At 43.4% G+C, this 18761-nt stretch overlaps 1 protein-coding gene across 1 annotated transcript in view; it reads right to left on the reverse strand.

Moving 5' to 3' along the window:
- foxp4 (forkhead box P4) overlaps positions 1-18761 on the reverse strand; it is a 92841-nt gene that overhangs the window by 15071 nt on the left and 59009 nt on the right. Inside the window, exons 4-10 of the mRNA XM_085456330.1 lie at positions 16891-17013; positions 12592-12729; positions 8930-9068; positions 6138-6339; positions 5550-5648; positions 4082-4180; positions 474-561 (exon numbers count right to left, since the gene is read on the reverse strand). Of these exons, the coding sequence (XP_085312456.1) occupies positions 474-561; positions 4082-4180; positions 5550-5648; positions 6138-6339; positions 8930-9068; positions 12592-12729; positions 16891-17013 (888 nt within the window). The remainder of the gene's footprint in view (positions 1-473; positions 562-4081; positions 4181-5549; positions 5649-6137; positions 6340-8929; positions 9069-12591; positions 12730-16890; positions 17014-18761) is intronic.

Raw genomic sequence — 18761 nt, forward strand, 5'->3', positions numbered from 1 at the left:
TCCCAATGCGCGCCAAAAGACTCGTCTTTGTATTTGAACTTTGTTTGGAACTTTCTCACATTCGGCGCCGTTTAAGAACAGCATTTCACTTCTCGTTATTTTGCTTCTGCGGGACCATTCAGATGTTTCAAGAGGGTTTGCGTGCATGAACCACTCTGAGAACAAGAGACTCCTTGCAGCCTGGCCCTCCACTCTCTAGCTTCTGTCTCACTCTCTCTTTTCTTTTCCTTTTTCTTTTCTCTTCCCTCCCTCCTCCCCTCCTCTCAGCCTCACTCTCTCTTGCTGGTGACCAGAGAAGCTTTATAATTGGAGCAGCAATGGCAGCTTCCCTGCTGACTGCTCCTTTTAAATTACAAGCTCCACTGCTCTCCATAAACTCTGCCCTGCCTCAGACGAGTTGCGGCCATTGACAGGCTGAAACAGTCTTCATGACTTTGTTTGTGAGCAAACGAAAATGAGGTGTTCTTGCTCACCTGTATCTCCAGCTGCTGAACCACCTGCATCTGGACTCGGCACTGAGCAGTGCTGCGGTCATCTAGGGCATGCTCGTTGTTCAAGTGCCTAGAGGGGATGAGAGAGTATCAGTAATTTACTCATTTTCTGGGAAGTGATTTGATATCTGCTTGCAAATTAAAAAAATTTTTTTAAAGCGCCAAGATCAAAGAGCTGCTAGTCCCCACTCAATTAAGATTTTTAAGTCAATAGGATTATTGTTGAATCAGCTTGCAGGTCCTGGATGATGAAGTAACAAAACTCGGCTCTTTTACATTTATTTAAACTGAGATCTAAGCTGCTTCAGTGCTAGAAAAATAAATCACAATCTTGGAAGTTTATTTTGTCTACTGAAGGACGCGGCAGCTGTATTTTGTGTGTGTGTGTGTGTGTGTGTGTGTGTGTGTGTGTGTGTGTGTATACTTCATTGGTGCTTAGTGAACCATGATCCAAGACAACCACCTGGATATGAGCTCATGTGTTATTGCAACAAAGCCTTATCTTAAGACTTTCTGTTAAACTCCTCTCCACATATTAACGCTGGTGTGCATCTGTGTGGTGTGTGTGTATGTGTATCGGAATGGTGGCGCTATTTGTTTCCTCAAATGTGGGAGGACCTGGGACCTTCTGATCTTTCCCAGATCACCCCTCCCTGTCTCCCTTCCACCTTCCCTTTCTCTCTCTCTCTCTCTCTCTGCACTGTCATCGCCAAGGTTATTCCCAGGTTGCTGCTGTCTGTGCATGAGATTGCGCGGTCATATATATGTCGTTGTGTGAGGGTAGTTAAGCCAGGCTGACTCATTAGATGTCCTGCTGTGTTAACTTTTAATGTTCATAAAGTCACTTGCTTGTTGTGAAAGTGCGGAAAAGTGCGGAAATGCACGTTTGCACGGCACGTACGGCATTGCGCGTCTAGCAGAAAGTAGAAAGTTGGGCAACATCAGGCGAAGACTAGAAATGAAAGAAAAACAATGATGTCATGGCGGGGCTAATCTAGGCAGATAGATGGCTCAACACAAGTGCACGATAATAATAACAAAAACATGATCTCACCCCTCTCACTCGCTCTCTCTCTCCCTGTCCGTCACTTATACTTTTGTCGACTCTCCCCTTCCCACTCCTCTTCCCCCGCAACTCCCCAAATGCCTATGATTCACACTCATTCCAACTGAATCTGCCCCCCAAACCCTCCCCTCTCTCTATAGCTGGGCCATAAACAGTAGCGGGTTTTTTTTTTCTTTCTCGATGTGTCCCGACAATGAGGCTCTGTTTACTCCTCTGAGTGCAGGCAGACAAGGCTTTAACCCACATTACACCCAGCTCCACCAGCCACAGCCAGAGTATTATACCAGAGGACAGGGAGGAGGAGGGAGGGAGGGAAGGTGGGCAGAGACAAGAGGAGAGAAGAAAGACTTGAAATAGTGAAGTGTCTCCTTCCTCTGTTCTTTTGCTCTACCCTTTTCCCTCCTGGGGCGATGACTAAGGCTCGCTGGAAGGGAGCGCACGGTTAGACTGATGGCACTGTGTGTCGCTGCCTCTATTTTTTCATCTTCCTCCCTCTCTCGCTCTCTCTCTTACATACACACACAAACACACTCTTTCACTCTCCTTCCATCTGCCCTGGGGCTACATGAAATGAGACACCAAACAACAGCTTTCCTCTCCAAACTTTCCCAGCCTGCCTGCTAGCTTTGATCTGACTGTCCGATGCCATCACAATCACTATTCACAGTTCTGTGATGGTGTGTGTGCGTGTGTGTGTGTACGAATACGTATTTCATCACCCAGGCTTATTAATATCTCCACTGTCCAAATAGCTAAGAGTTTCACATAGATAATGAGTGTGAGTTTGTTTAAGGCTTCATTAGAGGCTTGTGAAGCCTTCATTATCAGCCACGGTGCCATGGGGAAGTCCACAGTGCTACGTGTGACAGGAGGTGGTAGGAGAATGTCAAGGCCGAATACTGCATCAACATCGCACAGTGTATCCAAACTGGTAAATAACAGAGGGAGGAGTGAAAGTTAAGTAGAAGGACGCAGAGCGAAAAGAAGTGAGAGAGGGGTTTCTTGCTCTCACAGAGACCAAAAATCATAAAAGCCTACCAAATTAAAGAATGGCTTACAGACCAATATTTTTAAAGCACATCAGTGATAATTCTACATAGCTAGACCAGTTGTCTGCCTCTACTCAAGCAACAATGTGATGTATAAAAATGCACGTGCAAACATGGAATTATGGAGATGGAGGATTCTGTTCTTCAAGGAAGACAAAGACTCAGAGAAAAACGAAGTGAATCTGTGTACCAACGTGTGTTTGTACATGTATGCATGCATGTGCCTGGGAGCTAATGTGATGTAACATATTGCAACAAATGAATTAGCCAGGAAACGCAGAAGTGATGTGTACGATTGACATGTACATTATTAGCATTATTAGCTTTTCTTTGTTTTGCCTCACCTTTAGTTCATACAGGTAATCTAAATCAGACATTGTGAGTTTTATTGGCTTAAATTTTAAAAAATGGTTGTTTTGTACTGGTGGTAAAAAAAAAAAAAGAAAGAACTTTTAATGTTTGAATCAAACCTGAACTTTGGTCGAGGATTGCAGAAATATTTAACGTTTACAGTTTTACAGTTTCATTGCCATTTGAAACTGTAAATAATGCCAACTAATTACTGAACAGACTTTGATTATCTTTAACTGTGTGATTTCTTTTTAACAGAGAATTTGAACGCATCTAGAAATATTACTATTATGACCTCTCCAAGGGAAATATATGCATGTCCCTATAACAAACTCTTTAACAACAACAACAATCTTTATTTATAGAGCACATTTAAAAGCCTTGGGCATACCAAAGTGCTTTACATAAAACAATAAAAATAAAACAGTTCACACATAACAGCTGTAAAGGGGATGGAAATGGAAAATGGACAATAACAGAAGTGGGGTCAAAACAGAATCCTTTCCACTTTGACTTTTCTTCTACTTGCACTATTAAATATATACTAGGCATGTGATGTAAGTGGCAATCATAGTACAGCTCAGATTAACAGATATGTCAATCAAATGTAGTGTAGGGTTGTCTGATTTTACGCTGTGGGCCACAATTTGATCTTAAATTCGCCAGACTCCACTTTCTGTCAGTTTAAAGAAGTTAAAGTAAACATTTAATCCCTGAGATACCTTAATAAAAAATTTATACTTTTAAAAGTGTGTCTCGGAAAGAAATTTTATATTTTTCTATTGTACTCTTAGTGGAAAAACCCCCACCCCCGCCCCATATATTTCTTTAGTAGTTTTCTGTCATTTAATCTTTTGTCAGTCACGTATTTGCTTTGGTGTAGTTTGACTGGCCATGGGGGAGGTCATAATAAGTAAGAAAATCTTTAAAACTTATGAAGACACAGTTAAAATTCCAAATTTCCTGCCCTCCTTCACTTGTTCTAACGTCATTCATTGAGCCCAATTTGAGTCTTTGCTGAGCCAATTCTGGCCCCCAGGCCTTCTGTTTGAAACCCCCAGTGCAGTGCAAATATCTTTATTGATTTTTCTGAGTGCTTATTTTTTCAGTGGCTGGTGACTTACTTGATGAACTGTCCTATGTCCTCACACAGTGCTTCACAGCCAGGCCACTTACACTCTCCATGGCCATAGAGGGGATGGGAGCCAGTGTGCTCCTCATGACTGTGGAGAGAAAGACACACACAAACAGAGACAACAGTGACATTATATATTTGTTATCCTCATGAAACAGTAGATAAAGTCAAAGTAAGTGCTTAGAATATTAAGAAGAAAAGCATTAACATGTCACACTTTCACATACATACACATGCAAAAACAAAGAAAACAAAAACCGTGTAGCAGCAATAGCAGCAGCAGCATCAATACAGCCATCTGAGTTTGGTTAGCAGTCATTAGTACAGTTCACGAAGCCAAGTGCAGAGACAGGAGGAACAGAACAGAGTGGGGTCAGTCACAGAAGCCAGGCAAACAGGGGAATTGGTCCAGCAACCTCACATTCTGGAGTCCATGACCTGTGTTTCTGTTCCTGGCGTGTGCTTTGCATGTGTGTGTTGGTTTTGGTGTATGTTCTAATGTTTCAGGAGCTGACACAGAGCCGGCACGGGACCAACCAGCCATGACTGATTGGTGGCGGTTGCCGTCATGTGCTGGTTGTTCTTTTGTGGTGAGCTTATGTGTGTGTTTTTTGAGTGCGTATCTCTTCATATTTATGACAGTGTGTGTATTTATATGTGTGTCTGATGATGAAAGACTAGGCCAGGTTTGGTTTGGACCCAGGGTAAAATAACTGTATCCGTGCATGTGTGTGTGGCAGGTCCAGTAGCAGATGTGGTTCAGACTTGGACCTCTGCCGGCGACTGCTGTCTCCACATATATTTACATGACTGTGTATGTGCGTGTTTGTATGAGTGTGTGCGTGTGCATGTGCGCGTGCGTGCGTGCGAGTGTGTACATATGTGTGTGCGTGGACTGGAATGGGGATTCTCCCAAATCAACATCATAAGGTTGTCTAACAAAAACCATTTGTCTTGCAGATGGAAACATGTCTCTCTCCCTCTCTTTGCTTTTCACCTCTTCCTGATCATATGTGGAGGCTGAGGTTGGAGTGTATGTTGTGTGTATGTGTGTTGGCTGTGGTTGAGTCAACTCAGAAGCAGCTCAGACAGCAGACATGACAAACTGCTGGCAACCGCATTCTCCTCCACATCAGCCATGCATTAGCTTAGCAGGCTAATGCTATCCCCTTTGTGATCTTCTAAGCCAACTCTGTCGGAGTACTGCCAGCACACTGTAGCTTCAGCATGACCATGTGTGATATATTTGATTAACTAATAGAACCTCTCTTAATTAACACTTGTCCAGCCACCCTTACCCCCCTCTGAAATGAAGTCAGGAGTCAGGATCAACAATGCCACTGGTACAAGCAGTAAATCAGTGCTGAAGGACACTTCAAACCACCCACCTCTAGTGTATCTTCTTGTCTTAGACTTGCCCACTTGTGACTGTGTGTGTACGTGCATGTGCTACTCACTGGCTGCTGGGGGGTTGGCTGCCTTTGGAGTAAAGAGGGATATGGTCATCTCCGCTGTCTGCCTTGGTGAAGGAGGATATCCACTCAAACAGTCTGGCTCTTAAAGACGGAGACAAGCCCATGAGCAGCCAACACAGCCATGGGACAACACAGCCCTTACACAGTGTGTGTTAGTGCATCCCCCAGCACATGCATCCCTGGAAATGATCACGCTCGACTGCGGAATTTATCTACTTGAGTAGAATTTATCTACTTCCTGCTACTACCCCTCTCCCGAATCCACTATCGTCTTGTCTTCTTTCCTAACTTTGTGTCCACACCATACTGACATGTGGCTGACACACCTCCTATCAAATGAGCTGAGCGAAGTTTACGCCACACTGATGTGTGATATGCTGAATGTGCATGTTTTATATCTGTTTTTTTCTGTGTGTCCAAAAGAAGGTTCAAATTTAAGAAAAAAATGACACAGTGAGAATGACTAAATAAGAGAGACCGGAAGAGAGTCACACAGAGAACAGACTGTGATAGCCACATTACCTGTGGCTATCATCAGGAAGTCATACTTGTTTCCACACATCACTATACCTGTCTCTCTTTGGGGTGTGGCTCTGTCCATTGGGCAGGCTGTGCAGTGGAAGGTGAGCACTGGCAGCTTTGGGGAAGGCTGAGGTAGAATTGGAGCTGTTGGTGCTCAAGTCAAGGCCCTCGGCCTGTTTCAGGGCCTCCTCGCTGCTCGGCACCCCCGACACATCCTTCCACAGTTGCTGTAGGTCTGACGGACACATCGCTGCAGGCAAGGACACAGATTTAACTTAGCAACTGGTCCCACTTAACCCGTCCATCAACTTCAAATGTTCATGCACAAATGTGATGATAGGATATTTAAGGTAAGCTGATTCTAATAAATGGAAGAAGAAATACGGTTAACTATAAACCAGATAATTGTACCGACGTGCAGACACACACAGAGAAGCAGCGATAGCTGAAACTAATCTTAAATGATAGCAGACATAAAACACACACGTGCTACTTTAACTGTCCCTGTGTTTAAGAGCGGTTTAGAGTGGAAAACAGAACATCTTAAAAACGGACCTTTTTATTGTCCCCCCAGAAAGCCAGTATTCTTAATTAAGTAGCTAAACTTTGTTGCAACTGCTACTGTCCAGCAGCTCCACTGCTCCCGTTGCCACCACTATTTGTGTGAAATGGGTGGGTGCACACTTTAAGCTTTCGAGTCATAGCTTTGTTATTTCTGCTCCAATTTCACAGCGAGAGAGACGCCTAAAACGCCACAGCCCACTCCGGTGGATCTTGTAGCATGCACACACGCGGATACACACACACACATCGACACAAACTCATACGGAGACTTTGCAGCAATCCAAATATTATGTCTGCTTTGTCTGCATTCTTCTGCGGTCCCGCCAAAACAAAAGTTCTCACTCTGGAAGAATGAGGTGCCGTGTGCGTCAATGTCTTTGTATGGGTACGCACATATATGTATTATTGGGACAGCTCCACACAAAAAGCATGGACGTGCTCACAGAGCGAAAGTGTGAGGTAGGTGAAGACCGCTATAGAAAGCGGCTCACAGCACAATCCAGTCACAAAATCGGAATTTGAGAGGAAAATGTAGGCGATTTCTTGGCAAAAGTCTGTGGTTTATTGATGAGCGACAAGGAAATAAAGGAAGGTTAAAAAAACAAACATGAAATGAGATGAAAACTGCTGTTGTAAGTTCCTCCAGCTAGAGCTTAAAGATGCAAAATATTTGAGGAGATCAGAGTGCTCTTGCTAAAAGTTTCTGCCAAACGTGCGCGCCCATATTTGGTCATGAGGGTTCATTTTTCTTTCACATTAATAACCGTAGACAAACACATGCTGGGGAGTTCTAAAATTAAACTGGGCGAATTCAAAATAAGTAACTGATTTGTCTGAAAGTTTCAAAAGCTGCTGAAACGGTTCCTTGCACACTGTTTGGTCTGTCTTATTGCAGTTAAAATTTATTTAGTGCTCTTTCTTCTTCTTCTTCTTTATTTCCTTTTTGGCATGAACTTATTAGGCTTTGTCATAAGGCAGTTATGAGAGGTCTACGCAGCACCTCCATCCTACTGCGGTCAGAGAAATAAACTGAAACCAAAGCAGGACCCCTAATGCCACCACCTTCACAATGAACACAACAGCCCTTTGAGGCGGGGCAATAGTGTGTGCATTTGTGTGTAAAGGTGCGAGTGTTTATGCTCGAGTGTTTGTGTGTTTGCGTGGCATGGCTGGTCAGAGGAATGCTTCTGGCTCACGCCTGGCTGAGCCGTCACAATGGACCAGCTCTTTCACACTGCAGGGAAATTCCAGTCTGATACGGAAGGAGAAAGAAAGAAAAAAGGAGATGCCAAAGCCAAATGTTTGAAACTGCCTGAAAAATTACACTTCTAACAGAAACGTAGCCCCTGTCTTTTTCATTTGCACCTAGTAAGTATCCATTGGCTTTTTCCACTCTGTGTAAACTGGCATATCTATTTGTCCTCACCTCACACAAACAAACACCCTGTCCTCTAGCACATAAAGCACACATGTATACACACGCTTTTTGAGCAATTTGTCCAGTATTAAATTGATTTGAATTTCACTTTTGATTAGTTAAACACAGTTTCTTTGTTGTATGTGAGTGTGTGCGTGTGAGACTGCATGTGACTGTGCATGAGAGAAAAAGAGAGATCAGGGATCAGACAGCCAGAGGGAAGGAAATCGGTCTGTTTGGTCAACTCAGTCAGCGCTTTAGCAATGTTACGGCCACTTTAGAGCCTCTAAAGCATTCTCCGTGAGTGAGATAGTGTGTATGTGTGTGTCGAGGGCTGCTGTGCTAAGAGCACGGAAAACAAATGGACACAGATACACACACAGGACACATATACTCAGGGCGGGCCAGTCACCAGTCAACATTTATCATTCTAAAACTCTGCTGACAAAATGAAGGGACTGTGGGAGAAGTTACACGTAAGAATACACAAAAAAAACCCCACAATCCAGTGGGCACAGCAATAGCAAAACGATGATGTTCTTGTATCTGGCTAATCTCAAGTACACACACATGCGTGCAAACATTCGCCCAAGCACATGCACACATTTCTCTAAGCAGGAGGGCTTAGTGCCATATTTTACCTATTACCCAAATGAGTACTTTCCACAAACCCACCAATCACGTTTCCTTTTATCTTTTATAGGCTGATTAACTTAACGGGCTTCACAGGCAGCACTGGGTACAGGCCCGCCTGTGTGTACGCCCATGTGTGTGCACACGCTTGTTAAGATGTGTTTGTGTCACCGGAGTGCTACAGAGTTACAGTTCTTTTCATGAATGTGTGTGCATGTGCATATACCTTGCTGCAGAGTCTGCATGGCGGCGGTGGGCTGCAGTGGAACCAGGCCCTGTCTCTGGAGGTTGAGGATGTGCTGCTGCTGAAGCTGCTGCATCTGGATCAGCTGCTGCTGGAAGGCCAGCTGCTTACTGCCTAACTGCTGTAAGCCACAAGATAAAAGGCAGAGGGTAAAGCAGTTAGGAAACTCAGTGCTCAGTTTAACTAAGTTGGTGAAGAAGTTTATTCATTCTTATTTTATGCTGTCTCAATTTTTTTATGATCCATATGGAAAGAAGTCACGCCAGCCAAAATTGCCTTATACAATGTCATACTGTAAATGTACTGTGAGCTCTACTAGACAAAAATCTGCTTGTAACTATAATTTACAACAACAAAAAACAACAAATTTGTAAAGGTATCACTCTCAAAATGAATTTTTAAACTATGCTGAATGGCCAAAAAATGTAGTTAAATGAGTTCATTTGGTATACATATCCTATTCCAACATTCAGATAAGATAATAAGATATTTAAAATCACCACACAGAATAAATAAAAGCATGAAGCAAGTAACCCATAAGGGATCGCAAGCTGTGAAGGATGTAGAGAAGGGGTGAAATGTTTGAGGGGAGAGTGCAGGAGACTGCATGTCATTTAGCAATAATGTTAGTGTGTGTTATGGTGATAAATGTCCCCTTTCCTCCTCTCCCAGTTCGGTGCAGACCTATGTTGCAACCCCTGAGAGAGATGGACTTTATCTCCCACAGATAAGTAGTGGAGAAAAAATAAATAAATACAACTCCTCATTGTGTGAGAATGTATGTGTGTGAAAGTGTGTGTGAAAAAGAGTGGCAGTCTGGACCTCTTTGAACAGAAAAGAACTCACAGGAAGGGCAAACAGGTCATTTCCTTTCAGACTTGGTGTCTGGGGAGAAGTAGTGTGGTGGTGGTGTGTGGAGTCTGATGGGGGAGTATATGCATGTGTGTGTGCGTGTGGGCAGGGGAGCATAAGAGAGTAGTTACAATTACCCTTTACATTGATTACACTGATTTAAAAAAAGGAGGAAATACATCTTTCAATGAAACGGTTCAATGGAACTGTATCATATGATGTGCTGAACATCAGAGGCCCGGCTTGACAAACACCACTTGTAAGTGACGTTTAGACACAGATGGTGTCATATCTCACAAATGGCTGCTGTTCTCATGTGTTCAAATGTGTCACTTAGCATGAAAGGGAAATTATTTCATCTTTCAAATCCCTGTGTGCATGTTCAGCAAAATCCGCCACTGATTCCAATTAATTAATGTAAATACATAGTACTCCATTCTAAGGGAATAAATCTATGAAAAACAAAAAAATAACCAATCAAAAAACAAGTGGAGACCTGAGAAACGTATCGATGCTAATTGTGTCTGATTTTTGTGTGTGTGCGTTTATGTCTGTTTATTTGGTAACTACAGACACAAATATAAGTAGTTCAATTATTTGTGACCACAGCTTCCTACACCTTATTTTCTGCTACACCTTCCTCACATTATAATTGTATAGTTTGTTAAAGATGGCACTCGATTGTTGTACTGTACTGCAACTGCAGTGTAACTGTGAAACTAAGCTTTCTCATACACAAGAGGTGTTGTAGTGCCGACAAAGCCTGTGCCATACTTTCATAGTCTGTTTCTTTGAAGCGGATTGCCAAGTTCTCATTAGTTGCAATAAATGGTTTATCAAAATCAGAGTGTCCTGACTGAACTGCCTCCTCCCTCTCTTTCGCTCTCTTTTGACCTCAGTGCCCCCCCTTCTCTACTTGTCTGTCCATTTTCTTTCTTCCAGTCCCTCCTCTATCTCTCATTCTCTCCTGAGATATGGCTATGGTTTTTTTAAAACACACATTGTGTGTGCGTGTGTGTGCGCCTGCGTTCTGTTTACATTAGCTGTGGCTGAGTGGCCAAAGCTAGCGCAGTAACAGGCTGTCAATGTGATTTATGAGCACATCACACACTGTCTGAGCCTGCCAGTCACACCGACATGCACACACACGCACACACACACGAAAAAGGCCATTCAGTAGATGCACACTAGCACTGTGGATGGACACACACAAAGTACGCATGTCTAGTGATGGTCAGAGTCACTTCATTAAGCTGACTCCTGACCAGTCCCCAAATACTCCAGCCGGTGCAAAACACTAGCTTTACACATACGTATGTACACACTCTTTCAATGCATCATTTCCACCGTGAGGAAATTGAAAAGAGGATTGCAGAGAAGATGGAAAGGGGCAAAAAGTCAGTCAAATACACTAGTCCACAAACACTTCAGGCTTCCTTTCTCTATATATAGGCGGCTCAAATTTACAGCCTGGCTAGTTTTATATGTCCGGAAGAAATATGAACTGTTACGGCTACCTGGAAACTTCCAAACAATATGATACTCACAATGGAAAACAGTGACTGTCTCAATACTGTGCACTTATTTTACAGGACAATTGAGGGGAAAACACTTGGTGTTTTGGTTGTGAATGATGCCTTGTAGCACCTGAAATATACAGACTGCCGCAAGTGGCCTATAAGTCACATGAGTTGTATGAATCCCTGTAGGGAGGCATAGTCCCTCAGGTGTGTGTGTGCACGCGTGTGTTTGTGCTTTGAACCGTGACACATCAAGTCTTCCTCTCTCTCTCTGCGTGTCTGTGTCACTGTATGACCAGTGTTGGCACTTGTCTAGTTGTTACAGGACAACAAACCTGAAAACTGGGACAGCAGCAGAGCGGAGGGAGAAAGGGAAAGCGTTTCAGACACCATCGCAACATGCGACTCAACCACAACTGGTTTGCTTTTGTCACGGTCGAGTTGGTTGACCGTGGTTGGTATACCCGCTGGGAGAGGGGGAGAAATCTAGGATGTGTCTCCTCATGCGTTTATCAGAAAAGTCTCATGGGGTTCTTCTCCTTAAGTCTGCCTCCTGCATTGTCCTGGGCATCTTTGGAAGCTTTTTGGCTAATGATCATTCATACAGTACAGTCAAATACAAATAGGCACGCACGCACACCCATAGGTTATGACAGTAATCGTGTCTCATCGATTTCGATTCGCTTTGTTTTGCCGTGATGTGATCCCAGTTGATCCTCTGTTATCCTACTGTAACACAGCTGTGGTTAAACCCGGTACAGTGTGTGTGTTTGTGCAAATCTCTGTGTGTGAGACAGAGTGCGAGAGAAAGAGAGTGAAATGAAGGCAGACTCTTAGTGTTGGTGGGGTTAATTGACAATTAAAGTGTGGCAGACCCCTCCTACAGAGAGATTTCCCTTCAGTCTTAGAGCAGAAGGCATGCAAATGAATACTTTGGCAGGGTAGCAGTTGGTTTAGCACAGCACTCCTTTACTGCCTCAACATAGCATGCGGATGTGAAAAAAGAATGAAAACCCATATTTACTAATTCTTAAGAAAGACAAATATGTGCATGCATCCCTGAAGTTGACAACTGGATGAAAAGGAGAGTGAAAGAAAACAGGAAGGAGAGAGCTATATGTGTCCTGCAGTCTATACATCAGATCCTCCATGTGACTTTTTTTCTTCCCCTTATGGTTTTCTCCCATGTCACCCACTTTTACTGCTTTTAAGAGTACTTGTGTACTTTAGAGTGTACTTGAGCTGAGTGAGTGTGCGCTTGGTTAAGTTCACCTCTTTTGCTGCTTGCTTCCCGGCCTGCTGCTGCTGCTGCTGCTGCTGTTGCTGTTGCTGCTGCTGCTGCTGCTGCTGCTGCTGAGTCAGAAGCTGGAGATGTAACTGCTCCTGCTGCTTCTTATAATACTCCTGTAACTGGAGACAGATGCAGAAAGGGAGGTGGGGTGGGTGGATGGGTGGGGAGAGAAATGTGAAGCAAGTCGGTCACAACACACTTTGTAAAAGCTTCAACAATGCTACAGGTTTCCAACAGTGAAATGACCCAATATCGCCAAAATGCACTAACGTGAATGGCAGTCGCAAGGAATGCAGTTGCTTTGATTCCTCTCCTTGCAGCGAAGGCCGCAGTTTATTGTTGTGGTGGTGTGTGGTTTATTGACAAACCACATGCAACAAGCAAACACAGGCCCGACAAAGCCCACTGAAGTACTGCACTGAGCTGTTAGTATGTGTCAAGCTGTGTAGCGAGGTAATTGTATATGTCAAAGCTAACCGCCGGTGCTGGATTATTCACAGGGTTCAAGTTCGGTTATAGAAAGATCCGACTGACTGACCGTGCAACCAGATACAAGAGCAATGGAACAGAAACACACCTGAATATTGTAAATATAATGCACTAGACATGCATTATACTGCAGTGCAGAAATAAATCAAAAGGTCTGAAATGGCAGTTGGCACACACTAAGACACACACACACACACCAGCACTGCAAGACTGAACAGGACTGTTCTAAACCTGCAGAGAAAAAATGCACAAGCAGATATACTTTGATATACTTTGAGGCAGCACTTAGTCTATTTGGTGATGTGCTGTCATAAAACACCTGCTAGGTTCGTGTGAATACCTACACTGTTCTGCTAAGGGTTATGAGTCACCGAATCTTACATACCCTGTTTTTAGACTGCATGCAGATAGGAGGTATGGCCCTTAGGATACATGTGGTTATTTAAAATGTGTCCATCCATTGCTACTGAGGTTTCTACGAGTCTCCTTCATACTGCAGATTTAAGTGATTGCTCCCCTTTAATACCTTTAGATTTAGTGTGCTGCCTTTGATACAGTCACTCATAGTATCCTCTTACATCACTTACAGACTTTGGTAGGAAACAAAGGCTCGACTTTTAGCTTACCAGTCTCAAACCTCTACAACATAGCTTTTTCTTTCACTCTGGCTAACTTAAATGTCTTCAGTGGCCCCATTGAGTTATGGAGTCCCTCAAGGCTCCGTTCTTTGCCCCCTTCTCTTTTCCACAGGCATGCTGCCTCCTGGCAAGGTTACTCAAAGTCATAATGTGCATTAGCATTTCTACAGCTAAATAGATTGATAAAAAAACAACCCACATGTCCTAGGAGCCTAGCAAACCTCACTACTTGATTCTCTGATATGAAATCCCATTTGTTCTGAAATTTCTTCAGATTTAATATTTTTTATTCTGTCTAGTCGTCCAAATGCCATCAGCTCTACTGGGGATAACCTCTGTAAAATAATATGAAATGGGCTGGGCTCGGACTCTTATTTGTAGTGCCAGCTTTATTAAAAAAAAAGTTGTTTAGTCTAGGTTCTGTCAGCTTAAAATTATCTTTGTAAGTAGGTCATTTCTTAAATTGCTGGCATACAAAAAGGTTTACATGCTTGTACATATGCAAGCTGTTCTCAGCTTGATGAATGGAACTTTGCTGGGACATGAGCAAAACCTCCATTCAGCATTTGCACCAAAGAACAGCACTTCATGTTGGAGCCCCCACACCACTGAACCTTCTGTCGACTGAACTCAGATACAGTTAAGCTGTTTTTATGCATTAACTCTGGACAAATGTAGCACACAACGGGAGATAGTCTGTTTATCGCGTGCTCTTCTTGCTTGAAATCTTCCATTTGGTTTAGGTGAGCAGGGCGTACAGGAGGGACGACACAGGACTATTTCCTGCTCTGTTCGCACATTGGCACTATCAGACATCGCACTCACTTTGTAGCTGTCTGATCCGACTGCTTTGGACAGATCTGTTCTCAAACGCACCTCTGTTGGGAAAGGTTCAGATCCTCTTAAAGCTCCTCTTTTTGTGAAAGCCTTTAAAAAATGTTTGATAGCTTTTTGTTCATACTTTTTCATTTCTATTTGTTTGCTTTTACTCGTTTCACTGTCTATACTTCCCATGTACTCTTTTGTTTCATTCTTTTTTGTAAAGTACTAAGCCCCCTCCCCCCCATACACATACAGAGGATCTGACCGGCCACAGCTTGTCTGTTTGTTTGAGTTTGTAATCATTAATTTACCCAGGAAGCTCCATTAAGATTATAATCTTGCTGAGAGTAGAGCAAGGCTGACAGGAAAACTCACACTGGCCACAGTGTGTGTGAGTCTTTGTTAGTCTGTGTGTGGGTTATCCTCCTGAGAACAGCTTGTACATGTGTCCGTCTGCAGTTTGTCTTTGTTTCATGGTGCATCAAATGTTCAAAGAGGCTTTTCAGCAGAGAATGACTTCACAGCACAGCAGTTGCTTCGGTCTCTCATCCGTCTGACCCTACAGTGAACAGACTACACACCACTGCCCATCCTCACCACACACACTATGAAATGTAATGCTCCTTTTGTGCAAAGCTGTTTTACATTTTCCAGTTTCAATCTTATCCCAGACGTAGCTTCATTTTAGCATAATTTACTGTGCTTGCTACCACGATGTTCCTTCTTGTCCTTAATTTATTTTAAATGCGGGGCTCATTCCTTCTTGCTACTCTCTTTTTTTCTTTTCCATCTGTCTTTCTTCTCTTTTATCGCTCCTTAGGCGGACTTAATCTCTCTTTTCCGCGTCACTAGCCCTGATCGCCTCATAATCACACAGACAAATGCATATGCAAGCGCACGCACGCACGCACGCACACACACACACACACACACACACACACACACACACACACACACACACACTTAGCTGGAGAGTGGTGAGTTGAGGGAATAATTAAGTGATAATTAAGGTCTTTTTAATGATTTGATTCAGTGGCTCTGTACATTAAGTGTATGTGTAAGTGAGGCACTCACCTCTCCAGCCTATTACCATGACCTTGACTTTAGTGAACACACACTAAAGAAAAGCAGAACAACTGTAGCATAAGTAAAGTAAAGGTTGGAGGAAACTTAAAGGTTAAAACACACACACACACAAACACACATAAACATACACGCAAGATCCACAAGTCAGTGCCTGTGCAAACACACAACTGCTGTGTAGCAGTGGGCTGTAAAACTTACTTACACACTCTTACACAATGTACTATTGCCATGGGGATATGAAATTTAATGCTCCAGTGAGTGATATGTTGGTTGACTGTTCTGTGTGTGTGTGTGTGTGCGTGTGTGTGTGTGTGTGTGTGTGTGTGTGTGTGTGTGTGTGTGTAATAGTGCCTGATTTGCAGATATACACTAAGTGCGTAGTCCATACTGTGGTTAATTAAGTGGGAGAGCAATGTTAAACTCAGTGGTTTTATTATTGATGCTGTGAGTGAGTGTGCATTATCAACCCCCCGTCCCACCGCCTCCTTTTTCCTCGTTATAGAAAAGAAAAGAGGAAAAAAAGAGCTGGTGAAGAGGTTCTTAGCCATCTGCATGTCTGTTTATAGAAAGCCACCACATTTCCCATTTCCATTATGATACATGTTGTCAGATCTTCCCGCTGCAATTTATACACGCCTAAAGCTACCACTTCTTATTAAATCTTCTGTCTGCTCTGGCTTTGCCCAAGCCGTGTTTTCTCGATATCCCCTACTAAGCAATTACTTCTGTGTCCCCGCACTGTTAGTGGTCATGTTTGCAGCCTTTAAGAGCGTTTGCCTGTGCAGGTAGCAGGTCATGGGGGTTGGTGTGGCTAAGCATTTGACAAATGTGTTGCAGATGAAGAGTGTTTATTGGTTTGTGTGTCGACATGGCAACTCCTCTATCACCTGCCGGGCATCAACACACTTCTTAATCACCGTGATTCACAGGGCGATGCCAAAAAGCACGTGCGTGCGCGTGCATAGGTGTGTTCGTGTGTTCCCGCGGGCAGAAGCGTGCCCTGTCTCCTAACAACAATGCTAAAGAAGAGGCAGTTGAAATGACAATGTGTGTATGAGTGGAAATGTGGACGTGTGTTTATCTTCAAAGATCTCAGAGCGTTGAATGAGATACAATCGCACCCATTGTGTGTCAGCGGCTACTAAAACAGACACATCCGAACATGTCAGGCTGGGACTGGGTCCAGATAAAGCGTGTGTGTGTGTGTGTGTGTGTGTTGTGTGTGTGTGAGAATCCGCGTCTTACCTGCTGCAGCATGAGAGCCTGCTGTTGCTGCAGCAAGGCCTGAAGCTGAGGAGGGGACAGGATCTGTTGCATCTGCTGTGGAGTGATCATCTGTGGACTCATCATAGCCATAGACACCGGGACCTAAAGACAGAACAGGGGAGCACATACATTATAAATTATTAACACACCTAGATATTGTCAAGCAAAAGTAGGATAAGTCAGCCACTTAAGCTAAGTTAAGCTTTGTGTCAAAAGGCAGAGCCAGCGCAGCAAGCTTTAAGCATGACTGTGCCTGCACCTGAATGCCCCATTGAAAGGAGGTTGTACAGTATGACGGTGCAGACGAGTAAGCTGGAGAGTTATCTTGTCTCTTGTTCTTTGCTTTCAGATACTGTTAAGAAATGCTGGCAACATTAGACAAAAATAGGCATGCTATAAAACATATTGTTGACAAGTTCCTACACAAAGCTGCCACTATTAAAAACTATTTCTGTGGCAAAATCCCAAGATAAAAGGACAGATATGCAATAGGCTTATAAAAAAATAAAAATAAAATCTTATCTGGTTTTATAAACACATGATTACGACTGCCTGCGATTCTCTTTTCCTCACAGTCAAGCCCGGCTAAGAAGAAAGGAAAAACAAAGTGGATATCTGATGAGATGAATATCTCACGAGATAGCGCTGCAGGCTGCTAAAGAAAGTGAAAGTGAGAGGGGGGGGGGTTACAGGGAGAGCGGCATGGTGATTTTTTGTAGATGGCGTTGTGCAAGCAGCTCTTAATGCATATGCACTGTACACAGAGACGTGCAGATACTAATCTGATGACAACTGAAGACAAACTTACCACATAAAATCAGAAACTGAGACAAACATGCACATGCATAAATGCAGACACAACATCTGAAAAACCACTCTGGCAAAATCCTGCTGACAAAGCAATTTTGCATTTATTCACTGTGGCAACAACTACAGTTAATTAGCGCAGCTAATAGATGAGAAACTAAGAGATATTTACGGAGGTGGGAGGAGGGCTATATGGGGTGGGGGTGGGGGCGGTTGTGTTTGAGAACTCTTTTTCTCTGGTTATAGACTGAGTGATAACAACCTCTTCCTTCTCTCCACATAAATAATAAAGTTTGTATTGAGCTGTTTTAATATCTCTGCTCACATATTATGGCTATTTCACAGGAAAATGAAGTAATTGCCCATCTCCCGATTTTCACTTTTTGATATATAAATTATTAATCCATCTCTTGATCAACTGTATGCGTGTGCATGCATTTGTGTGCTAATGTGTGTGTCGTCCCCCCCACCCCACCCTTAGGCTCTTTCCACTCACCACCTAAGTTCAGGTATGGAGGGTGGCAGCAGGTCAGCTGTTAGCGGTACATGAAATTTGTATAGAGTTGATTTGACCTTGTAAACAAGATTGGCCATAAAGAAAAAACAAACCAAAAAACAACACTTCCATGCCATCTGTCCTCTTGCTCTTTTTCTTCTACTCAGTGCTAACAGTGTCCCCAGACTTTGTCTATCCCTTTATGAAACCAGGCTTACCTAATTAAGGACACTTTGAACCACACACAATGATGAAAGGATGGAGGAGGGGTAGGAAGAGGGCAGGGCACAGGTGAATCTGGGTTATGGAAGTAGAAGAGGATTGAGTTGCGATATAAATGTGCTGTTGTGTAAGGGCGGGTGGGTGTGTGAGCTGAGAGGAAGGGAGGAGAAGAAGAAGAAGAAAAGACAGAGTCAGAAGGGGATGAGCAAGGAAAATGGTGGTGTTGTGGCAGTTGGTAAAGGAATAGGCAAAGGAGATGGGGGAGGTGGTGGAACAGCGAGCAAGATGGGGGCGGTGATGGGTGCCGCTTGGCGTCATGCCAGCT

This window comes from Copadichromis virginalis, linkage group LG5 (genome assembly GCF_057382275.1).
Source record: "Copadichromis virginalis isolate Kocher_CV1m ecotype Utaka linkage group LG5, C_Virginalis_male_GT1.1, whole genome shotgun sequence".
NCBI classification, from domain to species: domain Eukaryota; kingdom Metazoa; phylum Chordata; class Actinopteri; order Cichliformes; family Cichlidae; genus Copadichromis; species Copadichromis virginalis.